The sequence below is a fragment of the Taeniopygia guttata genome, chromosome 18, assembly GCF_048771995.1.
Source record: "Taeniopygia guttata chromosome 18, bTaeGut7.mat, whole genome shotgun sequence".
Taxonomy (NCBI): domain Eukaryota; kingdom Metazoa; phylum Chordata; class Aves; order Passeriformes; family Estrildidae; genus Taeniopygia; species Taeniopygia guttata.
This window is the reverse complement of record NC_133043.1, coordinates 9,856,849-9,878,175: the sequence shown is the minus strand read 5'-3', so window position 1 is coordinate 9,878,175 and position 21,327 is coordinate 9,856,849. Positions and strand designations below refer to the sequence as shown.

At 38.5% G+C, this 21,327-nt stretch overlaps 1 protein-coding gene across 2 annotated transcripts in view; it reads left to right on the top strand.

Moving 5' to 3' along the window:
* The window catches only part of CA10 (carbonic anhydrase 10), a 122,581-nt gene that overhangs the window by 71,460 nt on the left and 29,794 nt on the right, over nucleotides 1-21,327 (top strand). For both annotated transcript variants that reach the window (XM_072936883.1, XM_041719817.2), the window contains exon 5: nucleotides 18,741-18,926. In XM_072936883.1, coding sequence (XP_072792984.1) covers nucleotides 18,741-18,926 — 186 coding nt within the window. The remainder of the gene's footprint in view (nucleotides 1-18,740; nucleotides 18,927-21,327) is intronic.

Here is a 21,327-nt window from a genome sequence, read left to right as displayed (position 1 = left end):
ACTCCTGGGTGTTGCTCATAGGGGATGAGGTCCTTGCACTTTTGTTCTGGAAAGGCTCTGACATATATATATATAAACAAAATTAATATTTCTGGTCACTGGAACCTCTTAACCTTGTTTTGTTTTTAATGGAATTAAAAGATGAATTTAATTGCAAATGAATTATTCAAAATTTTGCAGTGTAATGGTTTGAAAACAGTAAATATTTTAAGCAGAAGTGCTCAGTGAAAACTGAAGGCAGTGGCTAAAAAGGGATTTTACGTAACTTTTGGAAAATAAGAATTTTCTGAATTTGGCACTGCTATATTTCACCCTATTTGAACAGCATCCTTATAAAGCCAGAATGAGAAGAAAATCTCTGCAGTAGCTCTGAAAATGGGTCCCCCAGTGGCTTTAGGAATTTGTTATTAAACACAAACTAACATTTAGGGTATTGAGCATCCTCAAAATGAAGGAATAAATCCCTAACAGGCAATCCTGTGCAATCACATATACAGCTAGTTCTCCAACAATAATAAACTGTTTAGCTTCATATCTTTTAATGTCTTTTATGCATTTCTTTATTTATTTCTTTTAGAAAATTATCTTAGTTTAGTAGTAGCTCCAATGGGAGCTATTGCACAGTATTAGGCAACAGAAGCAGCTTAGTCCTGGTAAAGCACCTTTAAACATCGTGTAGTATTTTTGAACTAACATAAACCTACTTGAGATTTCACTTCAGCTTCATGAAACTCCCTACAAGGCAGGATAAAGCAGTTCTTTATAAGACTTCTCAGCTGCAAAGAGACAAATGCTGTTACTCCTGGTCCCAGCTGGGATTTGCTCTAATAACCATCAGAGGAGGACAAGATTTTTCACCTTTAATTATATACAAATCACTGATATTATCCAGCTGTATTTAGGACTGGATCTAATCCAAAAACATAAATTCCATCATTAAAAAATTACCATTATTCTTTTGTGTATTTTTGCAAGTGAAGACTTTCTTTCATTAAAATTTCATTTTCTGAAGTACATGCAGTAGCAACTGCAGTGGTCACTGTTAACCAAAAGTTAAGAAATTGCAGTTCTCTATGTCCCTCTGTTGTCATTATCATAGAATTATTGGATGGCTTGGGTTGGAAGAGACCAACAGAATTTCATCTCTGAAATGCAAGTTCAGTGGTAAGGATTTAGTCCAGATTTAACTGTGTTTTACTGATTCTGTAATTGAATTACATCAATGATTTGATTTTCCTAACCAGCCCTTGTGGAGAGCTGGCTAGGCCCGTGGCTGTCAAACCACTGCCCCAACCCCACGTTCTGACAACAAATAAATGCTGCTGTGATTCCAGCTGATTCCTCTCACACATTACACTGAAGAGAACTAATATTTTCTGGTAGTAATGCAAAGTATAATCTATGGAAAATACATTTGCTCATGTGTAATTGCAGACAGAGCTTGTCTAACTACACCTGCAGAGTTTGTAGTCACATGAAAGCTGAAGAATTCACAGAATTGGAGATAGATTGAGGTATTGTCCTGGATCCTGGCCAATATTCTTGGCTCATTCTTATTAAAATACTGTTTTGCTGAAAAACTGAGATGACAGCAGTGAAATGGGAGATGGTGGAGTCCCAGAATATCCAATGTACTTACTGTGCAGTATGTTATCTGTGTTGTAAAAAAAACCTAAAACAAAATAAGTGATGACAATTCTTCTGTCATATTTAATTCTGCAGGACATGGCCTTGGTTTGAAACCCTCTCAGGTCATCCTGAGGAGAAACAAAAGATGTGCCTAAAAATTACCAGCTAGGATAGAAGGAGGGGAAAAGACCTCTCCTCATTCTTTTATATCCCTCTTGCACCCTCATCAGGCAAGTTAACAGAATTTTTGAGCAAATAACTCTCCTTTATTTTTTGTTCATCCTTCCTGAGAAAAAAAATCCCAACTTCTTCTTTCTGGGGAATAGAGTTTGCATTAATTGCTGCTTCAAACAGCATATACTTAAATATGGAAATTCAGTCTGAGATGAGACAGTAATGGAAATCTTGCCCTCAAAAAAGCAACAACTTACCTCATAAAGATTCTACTGCAAAAGAAAAGAGACAGGGAAAATATGCTATGGGGCACACAAAGAATCGATTCCAAACCAAATGTGTTTCAGAGATTTCCCACAAGACATCAGCAACTTCTTAATAGAGCTCATTCCCAAATTCCTCCAGGGACCCAGTAAATAAAGGCAGCTCATTCTGCATCTCCACAGGTCCATGGGAATGAGAATATCAAAATGCACGTGGGGCTGCAGAGAGGTGCCCAGAGCTGCCACAGCACAGTCAGTGCCCATTCATTGCCTTTGGGGCTGACAGTTCAGGCGTGAGCAAGGGTCAGAAGTCCCTGGTGCTGCTGGGACCATTCCCTAATTGAGATTTGATGGCAGCCAAGCAGGTCATTGCCCTGGATGCCCAGGTGGAGTCAGGGCTGGCGAAATGAGCACAAAGAATTCTCTTCACTCACCTGTTCCATGTCTAAACTCATCCCAACCCTCCAAATTCAGCAGCAGGGCAGAAATCCTAAGGCATTGCAAGGGCTCTGCAGCTGAAACCAGGCTGTAACAATTACTTCACATTTGGAAAAGGTACTTTTCTATTTTCTTTGTGCTTATTCATTCAGTCTTGAACAGCTGTAAAGAGAACCTGGAAGAAAAGAGTGAGTAAGAAGGGAAAGGCCCAGTGCAGGGCTGAATCTAACTACATTAAATATTAAATTCTTTCTACAATAAATGGATTTTTGCAAGCTCTGTTGCAAGCTCTGGAGCAGAAAATCTGATTTGTCAAGATCATCCACAAGAACTCATCAAACAAAGTGGAATATAAAGAGAAAAAGGGGTTTTTTTTTAATAAACTTCCTAACATGGAAACATGAGATCATTCCAACTCCTGTTTTCTAACAGTTTAAAAAAAAATACAAACCCTGTCCTAAATTTAAAGACTTTACACTGTGAAACAGCTTCTGAATTTGAAAGGTAGCAACAAAAAGTCCTTACAAATTCAAAATAACACAGTCATTCCAGACTCCTGCAGTAGTAACTGGATCACCCACACACATTTCCTTAAATCTCTTCTAGGGGTTAGGGCTGATTGTAAATATTTTTATTCCTCATAGTATTCCATATCAGGCAATCACACAGTGACCATGTATCCATGTGTGTATGAAAATCTTAAATGTACTTTTTTGCTGCAGAACAATGGACAGTATTTTTAATGACAAGAAAAATGGCAAGGGAAGGAAAACTAATGAACATCTGTAAGTGACTAGTGTTAGTGACTGCAACAAGTCAGGATGAGGTTTTTCTCAAATGAACAAGGATAATATATCAGTATAAAAGAAAGGTTTGTGAATTAGATGTGAAGTCCAAAAGGAGAAAATACTGCAGAAGAAATAATTATGTTGGAAATGTTCTCTATTATGTGGAGAACTGTGAAGTGATCAGGTCATTCCTGATGCTTCATATATTGATGATTCAAGGATATTACAAAATTATATTTTTAGGATAAAAGAGATGCCTGTGTTTCTTATGACTTCTAACTCAGAAAAAATCATATGTGAAGTTAGATTTAGGTAGATCTTTTAAACATTGGGCATCAAATCCCTTCTGAAGTTCAGTAATTTCCCAATTATTCTTATTTCCTCAGCTTTCCCTGGAAAAAGTCTGTTTGGTACCTGTACAGCTGCTTAGAAATTCTAAGACCGTGAAGAACTGAAAGCAACAAAAGACTTGTTGACTTTCTTGGCCTAACACTGACCTGTTCTCTTGCTGAAAAATGAATGAAAAGTCACAGACTGATTATAGAATTAGTCAACATGGAGCCTGCTAGAATCTCCTACCATGAGGACATTCTTTTATGCCACAGTCATTCAGCAGAGCAGTGAGCAGTTGTGTTTACCTTTGCTGCCAGTTAAATAACAGAACATGGTATTTCCCCACAGATGGGTTGATGATCAGCACACTGAGCTGGGCTGTGTCTCCAGCAGCCATAACTGCAGATAGGCAGTGCACATAAACCTGAAAAATCCCTTTCCTACACAAAATGTCTCTGCACTGGCAAGCCTGCAGCTGCTGCAGCCTCAGCCCAGCTCTGGCTGAAGGAATGCAGCAGGCAGGCGTGCAGAATCCAGAATTCCAGCAGCAGCCAGCTGCCAGAACCCATTCGGTGTTCCTGTGCAACCTGGGCAGCCAGCTGTGAGACAGGGATTCAAATGACCTGCAAAGAAAATTTGGCCACACTGAAATCCATTATGAATCTGAGAGGTTTTTTCTAATTTCATTTTTTAATTGTTTCAGTTGGGGAAAATTAATCCCGATGCTATTGGAAGGAGTTAAAAGGATAATAAATGTTCTAATACCTGGATTTGAGTTTTAATTTTGTAGGCAATCACTTTACTAATAATAGGCTACTTTTCCCTATTTGGGTTTTAATCCTGAAAATATTATTAAAATAGGCAGGAATTTTCCTTCCTTAGTCCCTAATTTGTCTTTCACATGTAGTTTCATGTCTGTATGTAACAATTCACAAGTACACTGATATGAATACTTATTATTCCAACAAATAGGCTATTTATTTCTGGATAGAGTTACCCAAACCTAGTAGACAATGCATCAGACCAAATCACTGGGGTTGAATTGAATTTTATTAGAGTGTTAACCTCTGAGCTTTTCAGACACCATGTTGTCCTTGCTGACAAGAAAGTAGCAGAGATTCAGCCTCTGCCTTTATTTAGTTGCACCCACATTATATTTTACAATAAATGTATTTGCTACTAAATGTAATAAAAAAATCTACAAATTTATTGAAGAACTTAAGGCACCCAGCACTTCTCTGAAGAAAGAAACTGTCTATGGAAAACCAAAGCACAAGTTTAGAATGGAGGAGCAAACTAGTTGATTGCTGCTGTAATACTTCAGTTGTCATTGGAATAATAATTATAACAGAACTTTAGGGGTATTTTAAAATGGCTTGAGCAGAATTTAAAAATCATTAAACTGGTGGAGCACACCCTGCCAGAGAATGTTATGGTGATACTGGCTTGGCTCTTATTTCCCTGACTCATGTAGGTGTTTGCATAAGGGTTGGAGGCTTTCTGCAGTGCTGCTCATTTGGGACTGAAATTTATTGTTCCCTTAGCTCCTAAAAAACAATCCAATTTTTTCAAACCAAGAGAAAATAGTGCAAATTATTCGCTTTGCTTCATTATTATAAGATACTTTATGGTGACATCCGATTATAAGGTATGGGATTATCTTTTATCAAATCTTTTATCTTCTTAAATAAATGTTTTGAAGCAATGAAGTAAATTTTGAATCATCCAGTCAAAAGTGCCTAACAATGACATATAGTTGCATTATTTTCACACAACTGCAGTGTTTAGCTCAAAATTGTGTATTTATTTGCATACAACTGCAGTGTTTAGCTCGAAATTGTGTATTAACTTTTACTTCTAAAAAAAAGACTTTTGATAGGAATTTTTCCTTAAGTGCTTCACTTTATTATAACACTGAATATCTACCCTGCAGTTTAGAGGCAAATGGAACAAGAATTAGGACTAGGGAGACTGTAGGCTTCTTCTTTTGAGAGAGAGTAAACCAACATTAAAACACAGATTTAAATGTAAAGAAAAACCTATTATTTGCCAAAATAAGCTAGAGTAGTGTGAGGGAGGTAGAGAGAGAGAGAGAGAGACAGACTCAGTGTTTCTGTGTGTGTGAGAGATCAGTTGTAGGAGTGAGTTTTACTACAGCTGTCCAACTTCAGCAGATTAATGCAATGGAGAGAAGGTGACTTTTAAAACACCAAACTCAGATTTTTCTTCTGGAATGAGGGCTAGAGCACAGCCAAGGGTACTGTGACACTGAGCTGGAAAGCTCATTTTTATCAAAGGGCTCATCTGGTATGTTACTAGATGTGGCCAACTCAAAAGAGACACAGGTAAAACCTGGTGAAATCTTACTATTTAATTGTTGTTTTAACATGGTTCAGGTAAGATCAGAAGTAATTTTCCTAGTTTCTGCAAAATATATTTTCAATTAATTACGTGCATCATTACATGGTATTTCAGAAACAATGCATTCCTCATAACATTAAAGGCTTTGTCTGAAAACCAGCCAGGCAGGTGAGTCAAGTAATTTCTCAGTTCTTACTAGTTCATGTCTCATTTTGTCATTGTCTCCACAAAGACATCAAAATTACAACATATTTCTGGTTCAAGTCTTAAAAAAGATGCACCAGGCAAAATTAAGCCATTTTTTATATTATGCTTTACCATCCCATCTTCTTTGCAGCTGTAAAATCCCTGAAGAACATCAATACAGATCTTGTATTTGTTTGGAGGTTGGGATTCCATTCTTTGAACTTCCAGCCTTTCTGCATGTCCTCAGACATGGAGAAGACCAAAACACCACAGTTCAAATTAATGCTGCTGCTCTGTTACTGAGAGCAGAACCAGGAACAGCAACAGCAATGAGCCTGAAATGGTCTGAAAGCAAAACCAACAAGGCATAAACAGGAGCAGAATTGAGTTCATACCAGACAAAATACTCTGCTGCAGTAAATGATGAGGGGATGTCTTGCTGATTCACGTCTCGGAGGAGCTCCAGAATGGTGACATTGTGTGCTGTATTGACAGGTTTGGGTAAAATTCAGCACAGCCTGTTCAAACACAACAGCAAAGACCAGCCCATCTTTACTGCTATTAGCAATCTACGTCCTGCTGAACACATGAGTAGAGTGTGCAGGAAAACAAGGTATTAAAATGTTGTTTTGATTCTTCTCCCCGAGCACTGATAAAGCTTTATTTATAAACTGTTTTTTAAGATGGACTAAAAACACCTGTCTCTTCCATCTACATTCTATAGATGAATAGGAAGGAAGGTAAATTAGTGCTCCTTCTCTGACATCCCTGTTACTATGGTCTTGATGGGGTCAAATTAATTTGATTTTCAAAAAATATCAGATGGCTTCTGTATGATTCCTCTGGCTGTTTATGCACCTCCCCAGCTGTTTAAATATATTTCCAAGAGATCAGTCATTGATTTTGAGGAGATTTAAGAACCCATTGGTAACTGTGTAATCACCTGCAGCTGCCATGATTGCACTGGTTAGACTTTCTAATGACTATTAGCAGCAAGTCAATATTTCCAGCAAAAATATGCACGTGTTTACAACCTAGTCCTGAATCATCTGGAGTTCTGAAAATGTGCATCTACTTCAGAATATCAGTTCAGCTCCCAGGTGTGCTTTCAAAGCCAATGCCTCATCCCCACTCACTGAGATTGAGTTCATATCTGGGGAACCACACAATGTGAGAGCAGAGGTGGAAAAATCTGACATCACTGTGTGTGGGGGCACAGCGTGGATGGGGATGTGGAGGGCTGTGCAGGGGATTTCAAAGGCATCTGAAAAATACACTTCTCACAGCAAGATCCTCGTCCAGCAACCCAAAACTCCTGGTATTTGGAGCAGTGTCGTCTCACCCAAGGTCTTGTAATTAGGAAAAGGTTTCCTATCACTAGTGAGGAGTTTCAGAGGCACAGAAAGAGAGCAGAATAATTTTTGAAGTATTCTGATTTCTCTTTTTTGGCCATCATAATTCTATTGCTGACATTTTATCTGGGTTGGTTAAGTTGGTACCTGGCTTTGGGACCTCCCCATTGTTTTGTTGTCCCTTTCCCTGGCTGGGGCTGTGTGTCCTAGGTTATGATATTGGGGTGTATTCCATTGCCACCTCGAGCTGCAGTCCCTTTCTTTCCTTATCTCGGGACTCAGAGATAAGTCCCTCCAGGAGGAGCTGTTCTTTAGCCACATGGCTGATAAGGTCACAGCGTTCTGTTGTGAGATGCTCTGCCCAGAGGGAGGAGCCAAACGATGCCATCAAGGATGTAAGTGGGGTTGTGCAGACAGCAAGGAGATCCCCTCTTCCAAGAGGAACACCTGAGACCTTCTCTGCACTGGACCTCCAGAGGGAAACCACATCAGTCTGCAGGAGCACGGCTCGGACAGAGCCATATCTGCCACCACCAGCAAGTGTCAGGTTGAATCTCTAACTCTGTCAGTGGTTCTTCTTTTGTGCTATTATATATATTTAGTTCTTTGTTCCCTTTTTCCTAATAAATTGTATTTCTGACTTAGAGCCTCTCACTAGTTTTGCTTTTCAAACCAGGACCCTGTGTCAGGGCTCTGCTGCTCCCCTGGGAGGGGCTGTACCAGCTCCCTGCTGTACCCTGCAGTGAGACCTCATCTCACCTCTGCCACCACCAAGGAGCTGCTGCTCCTCTAGTGTGAGTCTGGAGAGTTGAGCTTCTAGCCTGCAGCCCTCCCCTGATCCCTGCAACAGATCTGCAAGTGTGGGACTGGAAAATAAACCCAAACCACCGAGCTGCAGCTCTTCCTAAAGCTTAATAGTAATCCTTTGTAGTGTTTGTGGTTTGAACTATCACTAACAACTGCATCAGTTGCAGAGACCCTGAAGATAGGCTGGTCACAGATCAGAAGGATATCAGCAAACATGAAGAAGCTCCTTAATTAATTTCTAATCCTTTTTCAGCCTTAATCTTCTTTTTTATAGTAAGATCTGGCATTACACATTTTCTGCACACATGTTTTCTCGATGATGTAGATTAAGTTTTAGATCTCTGGATTGCTGGAAGCAGCATGTCGGTAGGTTAGCTCTTACTGCAGCCTCGTCAACAATGTCAACAATGGAGGGATAATGGATTAGAGCTCCAGCAAAAACTTCCCTTATAAATTCAGCCCTTTGCCAAGTCTTTTGATGCCCTACTTTCAAGACTGCCATAGCAAGCAATTCTGGACACTCTCTGTTTATTAAAAACACAGTGCTAAAATCAATATAGCAATATCTTGTTGGAGAAAATTAAATTCATCAATAGGTTTGTCATTTTAAAGATGATCAAAAGATTTGTTTATTAGGCATCATCTAGGCTTTAGTAATAGTTGGTATGAAAGTAATAAGATATAAGCCATATTAGACATACAAATCTTTAAATTACATCAGGGAGTGGACATTTTTCTCTAAAGACTGGGAGCATTTCCTATCTTTAGCCTATATTAGTCACCAATTGCATACCAATACCTGGTACTGCTCACAGATTCCAGCAGCTCAGGGGCAGCAGAATCTGTGCATTTAAAACAATTAAAAATACCAAGTGTGCTGAAATTTCCACTGGACTCTTGTAAGCAATATTTATTCTGATCTGCAAGAGTTAATTTCTGAAAGCTCCAGTACAGCCTAAGCACTGTCTAATTAGTATGAACATAAGCACATTTAAAGTATTTTCCTCTTGTGCAGGCAAGAACAGCAAACCTGAGTGTGAGAAGGAACTCTAAAACTCATCTTCATTAGGGATAAAGAGAGGAAGGCTGTCTTTGCACTGTCAGGGAGATGTTCAGCACCTCCCAACTCCTCAGCTTTAATTAATCCCAAATAGGACTGTGAGCACAGAAATGCTTGTGCAAACACCCAGAGCTACACAGTCATTTGAGAGCATCCAGCCCCAGATGGCCACAAAGAAGGAAAAAAGGTAAAAAAAAAAACCCAGGAGGAAAAGCAGTTGCTGATAAATAGGACTGTGGATCCATAGCTGAGTATGGACTATTGAGTCTTCCTGGGAAGATAAGAGAGATGAACTTGTCAACAGCTTCAAACAGATGAAACATTCCTGAAGCTCTTAGAATTTAGGTGATAAAATACTAATTAAAATTAACTTTTCTTTGTGGAAAGCTGATCCTCTCTCTAGTCTAAATAGTATCTCTATTGGAAAAGCATTTTAATATGCTGATTCCTAGCTAACTTTATCCCATAACTCCTTCCCTCTTTTATTAGGGATACTTTTGCAGAGCCAGATAACTCTCTACTTTGTGAGCAAAGCAACCAAGAAAACAGAGGGGAATTGGTGGCCAATTGTCACACCAGTAAAATTGGTTTTTTAATAGCTTTTTCCAGAATAGTTTCTCACAATTTCTTTAGGATTTGAGCTAATGGAAAAGTGACTTCACTCTACGTGGAATAAGGCATATGTGGGAATGATCTAAGAGGGCAAAGGTTCTGCTTGGTATCCAGAGTCTTGGTTTTGGGTACTTGTAAAAATACAGATTTAGGTAACTGCTGCATACATGGAGCTTTATAGGAGATTGGTATGTGGAACAAAGGACTGGCTCTTCCCCTGTAGCCATGGAATTCATAAACAAGGCAGAAAATGGGGAAAAAAGCAACTAAACAAAAAAACCCAAGCCAACCAAAAATAAAAACAAAAGAGGAAAGACTTAACACAAAATTTCTTGACCAAGATAAGCAGAAGAGTGCTCCTAAGTGAATCTGGAGCTCAAATTTATGTTATAACCCAAATTTCCTATTCTTCTATCCACCTTGCATTGTGCATTGTCAGGGGAAACGGTGGAGAGTTTGGGAAGAGAGGGAAGTGTCAAGAAAAGCGAAGATAGGTTCAGGTCAGGAATTGGTTGTTTGTTTTTCATTTATTTCTACCTCTTCTGCAGTCCTGCTGTTTTGTCAACATAAAAAGTACACTGATGCTTTGGAGGCAGACAAAATGAGAACAGTAAAGCAATTCTCTGTTAAACTGGATCAGTAATAATTTGAACTGGAAAGGCTAATTTATTCACCTTCTTTAAAGAAACAGAAAAAGCAGGCCAGGACAAAATAGCGCTCTTCTGCTCAAAAGAAAAAGAAAAAAAAAAAAAATCCCAGTGAAATATGCTACTAGGCAGAATAACTCACAACTTTTGCATGCCACAAAGGATTTACCTTGACACATAAGGAATTTGTTTTTGAGGTCAAATTTCAAGTTATCTAAATGCTAGCTTACCTCCAGAGATACAGGGCTCAGGAAATTATACTGCAATAATTACGGATTTTTTTGTTGTTGGCACTGATTTGAGAAGCAGTGAAAATTGTGAGTAACACTATTCTGAAAAACTTTCTAAAAAAGCTAATAAAACTATTGCCCCTTTCATGGCTAAAAAGCTGAGTTTATAAACTCTACATTTCCACTCATAATTTCATTAAGCATCACCATGCTTCTTTGGCCACACCACAGCTCAGGCACTGCAGTTTTCCTTAGGATCAGTTCATGGAGTGCCATGGCTGGAGGAGGCACAGGATCACAAAAGTGAAGCAATCCTTTCATTATTTTAGAGAGTTTATGAAAACTTAATAGGCCTAGAAATTCGAACATCCTGATAGCAAAGGAACTAGAGAAATAAATAACTACAACAAGTGGTGTTTTCTAGCTCTTGTAAAATTGAATCATTAACTTTAATAATGGTGTGTTTTGACTGTGGTGTAAAACAGATGAGCTTTGAGGGCACATCCTTTACCCTGGGCAGCAAGCTCTGTGATTCTCAGGCACTCAGATCTGCTGCTCTGCATGCACAACAACAAGAAAGGTTTCTTATTAATCTTGGCCTGGGTGAGAGGACATTCTTCTCCTCCTTTCTATTAATAAAGTTAGTAAAAAATAAAATATTTCACTTCAGTAGATGCATGTATAGAGATACATAGATGTAAAGATATATAGATACAGGTAAATAAAGCAGCAAGTACATGAATAACCTACACAACACTACAGTGTTAATTACGTAACCTGAAAGAGACTTCTCTAATTAATTTAGCACAGCCTTTTTGCTAATACTATGCCCAAGCAGTAAAGTAGAAGATGCATGAACAGTTTAAAAGAGAATTTCAATCAATCAACTGGCTATATCTCATCCTCTCAGCAGGGAAGGATGTGTTAGGGATGAAAGTACTGAAGAAAATGTGGAAGCAAAATCAAGATCTTAGAAAATTGGAACATATTTATTAATATACAGTTGATCAAATTAGATTTAAGCATCAAATGTCTAATTCTGTCTTGCTAGATGGTAAACATAAGGAAATGAAAACACATTAATTCCAATATACATCCTATAAATTTCTGCATCACAATGAAGCACTTTATTATCCCTAAAAGGCAGCATGTGGCACATGTGCTCTGTGGGGTGTTACCAGTGTCCTTGGAGCAAATTCATTCCTTCACATCCTGTGGCATATAATTATCTCAAGACTAACCATGACCCTGCGGGTCCTCTATTAAAATTATATTTTGTTACAGAATGGAGTATACATTATTGAAGCACATTATTTTGATCACTGAAATTTGACATATTGTGCTCATTAGCCACTAAGCCTAAATATTTAATTTACGAGGTTAACTCCACATTTTTTACGGACCAGTCACTTATGGGAAGTAAACCAGCAAAACTGCAGAGGAGTGAATGGGAAAGGTTCCTAGTGAAAATGGTGCTTTAAAAGCAGAAAAAAAGTGTGTCATGCCATATACCAGCAGATGACACCTTACATTAGGCCGGTAAATGGGTTAATTAGGCTTATTAACATCATTGCCTTTTTAAAAGTTTTTGACTGAGAAGATGAAAAGATTATGTTAATCTCTACACTTCTCTCTTACATTTTACATTTTTCACACGGGCCTTTTTTAATCAAATATTGATGATGGTGCCTGTTGTTCTTCAAAGCCCAGCAATTAGGTTGCAGCTCCCTCCCAGTAAGTGGTGTTTTCTTATCTTTATTTCCCTTCTCTCCACTTTTTTTTTTCATAAACACAACATAAGGTCCATTGAATTCTTGTCAGAAAAGCCACTCTGGGTATTTTATCTGATGACCAAGAAACCTACAGAGCCTGAATCCCCCAAATCTTTCTTGAGCTGTGGAACAGATCCCACAGTTCTGTCCCACAGATGAATCCACCACTCCTGAATTGAAGCCACAGACTCCAGCCATGCCATATGAACCAGATGAGTTTTCCTTTTCTTCCTGGCTGTGGCTGTCCCTGTAGGACAGAGGTAAAGGCTGTGTGGAATGGGTGGACACTTCTCTCTGCTGGCAGCAAGGAAAGCTTGCAAGAAACAGGGAATTTCCCCTAAAATTACTTTCAAAAATAAAGCATTTCCACAATTTCTTTACATAGTGTTGCATACAGTGATTAAGCATAAAGGTAGTAGGATAAAATAACTCTTCAAATGTACCAATACTGATTGAAAGCACCTAAATAAAACTGCATATCCTGTAGAAAATAATTGCTTAAATAGAATTTTGAAAATTCTTTAGTACATGTATCTCTACACACACAGAAAATTCCTCAGCACCAGGATAAAGATCTCAAAAGTTTGGAAAATCTATAGAACAGCTGTCTCCTACCTGAATATGGCAATCTCCTCTTTTTCTCTTCTTAAGAGAAGACTTCAAAATACTTCTTTAAAGAACTGTTAAATAACAACTCTATAAAACCATTTTATTTTCCAGCTTGGGCCCCCTCTAGCAGCAGCACGAGGAATCAACACCATAAAACTACTAAAATTAACCAGATACCATAAGCACAGTATTAAGAGAACAAATGTTCTCATGTAGTAGCCTCTGCTGTGAAATAAAGGAACATAATTCTGCTGCAGAGAGCAAAGCAGGTTGCTCTGGCAGGTTACCTTGGAAATTCTGATTTGGTGCAGTGCTTCCACACCGCCCCTAAAGTCAGATTTCAGATCACAGACCTGAAGTCTGTGTAAACTTTGCTTTCAAACCCTGAAGCAAAAGCAGCCTCTGCTTTGCACAGGGGAGGTGAGGGTACTTTCTACAGTCCAGTCAATTTAAATCAGGGAGGACAAAACCTTATATCACAGGACATGGTCAAGATACTGTGAACAACCACCAAAATAACCCCATTGAATGAAAGGAATTTACTTGAGGGACTCAGAAGAATGATGCAGTTTATTATTGCACATAGAAACTCAAGTTCAGATAACATTAGTCAGAGAGTGAAATTTTCCATGGAACAACTCTTCTTAACTGTCAGGAGGAAAATGAACCAACCTGGCAAAGATGTTGACATAGCCCAGTGAAATAAAAAAACAATTGCATACTTAATTTTGCATTTTTTTCACCTGAAGATGCATAGATGGGGAATGCTATGACCAATTTAATATTGGTCTTAATGCTTTAATGTTTCATGGGGCATCTGTCCCTCCATGGAGCTGCTCAGGGAAGGAGCTGAGCAGAAGTCTGGTGCCATGTCACAGGTTCCTTGGGATCCTCGTGGCACTGCTGCTGTTGCTGAGGAGCAGAAGCCAAAGGTAATGGCAAAGTGGTTCAGGTGCTGCTCAGAGAGGAGGAAAGTCCACAATTCCCACCCCTCCCCGAGTCTGCAAGGCTGCTTTCCTATTCTGCTGCAACATGGCACTCCAGGAGGAAAGGATGGAAAATTCAGGCAGCAGATGATCAAAAAGTGGTTATTACAGCACATAAAACCAGGGCACTATAACTCCTTCAAAACACAACTCAAACCTTGGTGGTGGCACTAAGCCTTCTTTGGACTGTATCTATTTTTATCCTAAAGAAAGGAACATCTAATATTGCAGATAAGATCCAAGGACACCAGAGCAGGCAGCCACACACAATTGATTTTCCTGCTCCCTTACATTCAGTGCTGCTCCAATGGCAGGTACTGATACAAGTTTAAAAATGTTCTTGGAACTAATCTTCAGCCCACTTTTAACTTAAATAAATCTAAAAGGTAGTATTTCACTATTTGTAAAGGCCCCAGGAAGCAGAGGGTCTGTGCCACCCCTTGAAGGTGACAATGAACTGCAGATGTAGCAAGGAATTGAAATGCAAAGCACCCATCCCCTTTCCTCTTGCATTCCCTGCTCACATTTCTAGCATGGTTTCACCCTGTAACAGGTTTTCTTTTCTCCTACTTGGGGTTTTGAAAGCTCTTTTAACTGAGGCTATAATGTAAAGATGTAAGCCACAAAGGAAGTTATGAAAAGTATCTTGTTCAGTACTATTTGTGAAAGAAAAGATGAAGGGAACAAAATGCAGAGTTAGCTGGGACAAAACAAAAATGTTTCCACAGAGGCTGGGTTAAAAACCACCGGTTTTGGTGAGGGGGAGTTTTTGGACTAGTTTTTATGTGGATTTTGGTTTGGTTGAAGGATTTTGCTGAGGTTTTTTTTTTATTATTTTGGGGTTTTTCCTAATGGCCATAAAGTCTGTCGCATTTTGAGATAAATGTGCAGCAGAGAGATTGTGTTTCTTGGGTGTGCATTTTTACTGACTTTGCTTATGTTCCACCTTTCAAAGAGCAGAATTGGGACTTTTTTTTTTTTTTGTGGTCACAGGGGCAAGCTATAAAGAGCTATCACAAAATATACAGATCTTTTTGAGAAATGACGTATGGAATATATCAGCAGCCTATGCCCGTGTGGGTGTCTTGCATCAAGATAAAGAAAAATGCTGCTGGAGAATTAAGTGCACAAAGCTCTGTGAAGCAAGAATTAAAAGTAATGAGATTAAACAGAAAATAACTACATCAGGAACATGTTAATAAATTAATTAAAGCCTACCAAAGTTGAAGTGTTCCATAATTAAGATTGAAGCACATGAGAGTGCTCTCTTCTACTGGGGATTTTGCCACGGATAATATTACCTGTTTGGAAATGTTTCTAAATCTGTGAGGAAAATTAGGTCAACTGAGATTGTGGCCTGATCATTAACTTATATGATTTTGGACTTTTCTGTTTCCTCAGACCAGCTTTATGGATGATTCAGTATGTTTTCTCTACTGCAGTCTCTTTTCTAGTACATAAGATAAATGTGAATATTGATCTTTTTTAAAAAGAGGAGGTCAAGATTTAGTGCTTATTTCTTCCCCAGGTTTGTTTGCTGAGTCTTCATCTTTGTTTAACTTTCAAGCCAAAAATGCAGAGAACAAAGCAGAGCAAGAAGCAGCACAAAGGCCACCATGCTGAAGCACCTGAGATCCATCTGACTAACTAAGGAAAAAGTTATATAGATCTTAACAGGTCTTTTTTTATGAGCCTTTTACGCCTATAAAAATGAAATACTGTGCTTTTTGGAGTAGCAGAGACTGTTCACTGTGACAGGAAAAGGCAACATCTTTCCCATAAGGTGCCCATTATCCATACCCTTTAATTTGTAGAGTAATGTACAAAATATAGAAAATATTTCCATGTTAACTTCTACACCTGCAACCTTTTGTGAGGCCACATGCAAGTTTGCTTTCCCCAAAACCAACTTAGTTTGCTGTTCTGAAATGAGTCACCATCACTTTAAAGGCTCAGTACTATAAATATGGAGAATCCTTCTCTTATCAGTAGTGAACAAGATCAGAACCTCATTTTCCTGCAGTAGCAGTTAAAACTGCACATAGGGAAAAGAAAATGTCTTATTTGCTCTGCAAAAGGCATTTGTGGGTATTGAGCTTGCAAACAGAGGGTGAACACATTCAAGTGTTTCTGTGTCCTAACTGTAAAGGGTTATACTTGAAATGTATACCTGTAAAGGTGGTATTTTGGGGTTATGTATAAACCAGACAATATCCTGAACTGCAAGAAAGAAATTCACATAGGATGGTCCTTCCCATAATCAAGCACAGTCAACTACAGAGCCTGGGCAAGTCACAGTGTCTCCTCACAAAAAAAAATGTTCCTCAATATTTCAGCCTTTTAATTCAGTTGTAATCTCAGTACATGGAAAATATAAGACCCTACTTCATAAATGGGCATGTCCTGAAAGTGCAGTTTGGTGCTGAATCTCAAGTGGTCTCTGCAGCTCCTCTTTCTTCGGGCACACACAACAATAAAACCAGTGCTTCCTTTAAACCTAAGAAGGCACATAAAAAGGCAAGGCCTTGTGGTTTTCATATTGAAGATCTTGGGCGTTGTTCTGCCTGGTGCCCAGTCTGTGCCCATGCAGAATTTCAGTCTCACTTCTAGTGTTCACCTTCCCATCGGGTCAGAAATGAGGTACCTCAGATGCTTTCCTGGTGTTCCTGATCTGCAGCTAGACAGGAAAACTCTGGTTCCAAAAAGCCAGTACCATGCATTTATATGGAGTGGGAAATAAGAAAGACAAATGTTACTCCTGTTCATGAATTTGCCTCTTATCATTTCCCCTCTCTGCTCTGTGGAGAGTGATTCGATTCACACTGGAGGTTATTTGGGTCAGTTTTACTTGGAGAGAGAAAATAAAGGTAAATTCATTTGATATTTATGCCAATTTAAATAAGAAAATGGATTCTGAATATTTTTGCATAGCTGAATTTAACTGAGGGTTCAGTGAAGCATGAGCTTCCAAATGTGAATAAGAGCCTTTATCTGTTTTCCCCTGTTTGTTTTTGATTTGTTATTTATGATTAGCAATTTTGTGTCATTTATATGCAGTGTACTGAAACAGAGTTCAATAAACTAACCTGCTTTGACTTATTAAGCTAAACTTGGTATTTAATTATTATGCATGCAAAGTCAAGTAGAAAAAGTAAGGAGCAAAATCATTGTGGTTTATTTGCAGCAAACAGGAATATCTGTCTTTATGACTTTTAATAAAAAAATTATTAGTTTATTTTAAATTGGAATAAACACCAAAAAAAAAAGAACATCTGTATCAAAGTGTAAAGAACCACAACAATCAAAATCTGTTTGATCTCCTCCATTTCGTTCAAGTGCACAATCTGTTCCATGTAACTTTTTACAACGTACTGTGAAAGAAAATAAGTCATTTAAACTCAGTAATTAGTATTATAGATAAAATGACACTGCAGCAATGTTAATTACCATAACACTGATGTAGCATAGGATATAATACATAATATTCATATCTTTAATTTTACATTGAAGTGCAACAAAGCATATTGTTGCTACACTTCTGCTTCTTAAATTAAATGAATGTTATTCAAGTGTACATTTGTACCCATGCAGAATATTTTTAAATAAATAAAAACTCTAATTCAAACTGGTATATTTTACTTTCTAATGGCTTAAATCAAAGAGCTTCTTGATTTAGAAACTTTTTCTAAGACAGTGGAAATCATGACAGAATTATATTCCGTATGAAAAATTTCTGCAATAATTTTCTTTTTCTTTACAGCAGCTGTAAATCGGTTTGCAAATGAAGAACAACATTCAGCCTTTTAAAAAATAAAGATTAATCTCAAGGAGCTATTTGATGTGTAGTAGGAACTAGACATATATAATCAAATTGGAATTAATTCTGTACTTCTCTGGCTAAAAGACCTGACAATTGTACACATAAAATATTCATAACAAAACAAAGAGACTTTCATGGGAACACAGTGAAAGTTTTTTTCTGCGGCTCCAGGAGGCATAGAGTTCCCCATTAATGAAAAATTGCATCTCAGCTTCTTGCAGCACCTTTACTTTTGGGTAACTTTGTTATAAATATTAGAAGAAGGGGGGGAAATTAAATTTCAGATTTGTTCAAGTGTACTTTAATAACTTATGTCAGCTGAAATGTTCCCATTTCCTGTGCAGAAATTTTCAAATGAAGCCATTATTCAGACCTGGCAAGAAAAGCACTCTAAAAACATATTTAATTAGAAGTGCAACAGTCCTATTTACCACGTCAGCCCACGGCTAAAATGTGTACGTAGGGTTTTAGCAAAATATTTGAATACACAGTGTAAGGTTCATACAGAAATTGAAGTGTGACCTGAGGTTGGTTGCTCCATCTCACAACCACAAGATGCGTCGCTATGTTTGAGCGAAGGCGCGTAAAAAGCAAAATCACCAATCAGGTTGTAAGATTTGCAGATTATTGTGAAAAAATCCTTTTTTTTCCTCCTCCTCTCCGCTTTGTTTAGGTCAGTGGGACGATGTACAACACGGGGAGACACGTGTCCCTGCGGTTAGACAAGGAGCACCTGGTGAACATCTCGGGGGGCCCGATGACCTACAGCCACCGCCTGGAGGAAATCCGGCTACACTTCGGCAGCGAGGACAGCCAGGGATCAGAGCACCTCCTCAACGGCCAGGCCTTTTCTGGAGAGGTATGTCACCACTAGGAACTGCCCACCTCTTATTTCTGCCCGAGGGGATTTGCAAATTAATCTGTAAAAATTGTTTTCCTGTAGCCGTTCTGAAAATCAGGGAATTGTTTTGGTTTTTTTTTTCTTTTTTAACCGAGCACTGCAAATTTTGTGACTCATATCTACAAATGACACTGCTGTGTTTATTGTATATAGAGACGCCCTCTATCCTCATCTGTGCTACTTACAAAGTAATCAGGTCTCTTTGGATGGGGCCTTTATGTCTCTTGTAAAGGCAAGTATGAGATTTAACTACAAAGTAATGCTGGAAGTGCTTCAAATTCCCACAGAAGTGCTACTTTTGCTTCTCACTGGTGCGTAACACTTCAGATTGAGAACCTTCCTACCTTTGATTCATGCAGAAACAAGGCAATACTTGATTCTGGAGATTACTCCACAGAATTCTGCTCAAGAAATACAGTTAACTGCACACATAGTCCCTGGCAGAATAGTAATGTTTTATGTTAAATACATGTCTATAACATTCCCAAGAAAGACCATAATTTCTTCATCCTGTTACCTATTCCAGAATGGCCCATTATTCTTGCTGGATAAATATTTTAGTGGCTTAGATGGAGCCCTTTTTCAAGATTTACAATAAAGTTTGCAAACTTTCTGGGCCAAAAAAAAAAAAGGAATCCATCCATTTTCCGTATATAGGAGTATTTTCTCATAAAAGAGATGCATGGGATTTGCAGTACCCCATCCTCCTCCAGCTTAGGCCATGGCTGTGAACGATGCAGTGTCCAACTCTACAACTCAAAATCATGTTTCACAATAATTCTGTGTTACTCTAGGGATTATTTTTAAAGCCACTCTGTTGCCATTCTTTCAGAATACAAAAAAATAACAGCTTTTTCATCATAAAGCACTTATTTTCTCAGAGATGAGTAATCAAATTAACATCTGTATTATGCATCACAGACTGGTGGTGAGTCACTTAATGTGTGGTATTTTCTTTGGCACTGAGCAACAGCAGTTATTTAAGAGTAAGAAATTAATTGCAGCATTGTCATATGATGATGTTATAATTGATAGTAATCATTGGCTTTGTTTTATAAGCTACATATAGCCTGTGGCAGATTTTTTGTGAAATTACTAATGTCTTACGCGACTGATTTTGGTTGCCATTGTTCAATTCTATAAGTGAACCCATCATGTATTGCTCCTTTAAGCATTGAAAGTAAAGGATGCTGTATTAAACAAGGTCTTTGCTTTGCTGTTCAGACACATGAGCAATATTCAAACAAAAAAAAGTGGACTGAACATGAAAGTAAAAATCTGGTTGAAACATACCATGACACTTGTGATGTAGCACCACCATTTCAGATGCTTTAAAAAGAGTTTTTAAGTTTTTAATTCATCAATCCTAGACTATAACAATGTAAAAATGTAGAGCATTGTTTGGCAATAGCTATTGTTATTAGCTAGGCTCTTCTAGTTTTGAAAGTTGGAGTTCTGAAGTACTATTAATATTTGGTGTTTTTTAACAGAGACCTCAACATTTCTTAATAAAAGCAGAAAACTGAGCTTAGTGGAAGCTGCTGTCAGTCAGGCACAGCTGGATCTGCAGTGTGTGCAGGATTCATCTTGTTGCCTGAATCCTCCTGCAGTGAATAGAAAGAGCTCAGCACCTTCAAAGGATTAATCAGTCCTGACAGCCAGAGCTGGTCTCTCAGGACAGGGCACATCGCTCTGTGGAGATGCATTTCCCTTGACAACAGAGCACAGACGAACAGCAGGCAGAGGAGTTGAGATTCAAGGACTCCCTTTCAGATACTCAGATGAATTCTGTCCTTTGAAGGTTTGTTCTTCAAGGTTTCAAAATCTGTTTTGGGCAGGTAGATGGGTGAACTCCAGAAAGGTCAAGCATTAATTACTAATTTGAGCATATACCCACACAGTTAAGTTTTACTTCTAGAACACACTATTCCAAAGTACAAGCCCAGATGCAAATCAGCTGAATGGCTGCAGATTTCCAGGGAAGGGCAGGAGCTGATGGAGTCCTTTGAGTGTCCATCCACCCATGCAAGTGCTGCCTGGAAAAATGAGAGCTCTTCCACAAGCTCTCAGCACTGGGGGATGTAACATCTACATCTCTCAGCAGTGAGAGGGGCAGTGCTGTAAACAAGCCAGCTGACTTCCCAGGAGAGTGTCTTTGTGATCTCAGGGGTGCTTTCAAGGCTTGATGCTAATTACTGTTCACTCCTGCCTTAGATAATGGTGTGAGTGGAGATGGGATAAAGAAAAATAACTGCCTAGGTTCATTAGTCTAATTTAGCTGGTGCAGGTAAGAATAGCAATGAATATTTGCTGGCTTAGGCTGTAGGAACCAGGAGTGCACTGTGTGGCTGCTGACTGC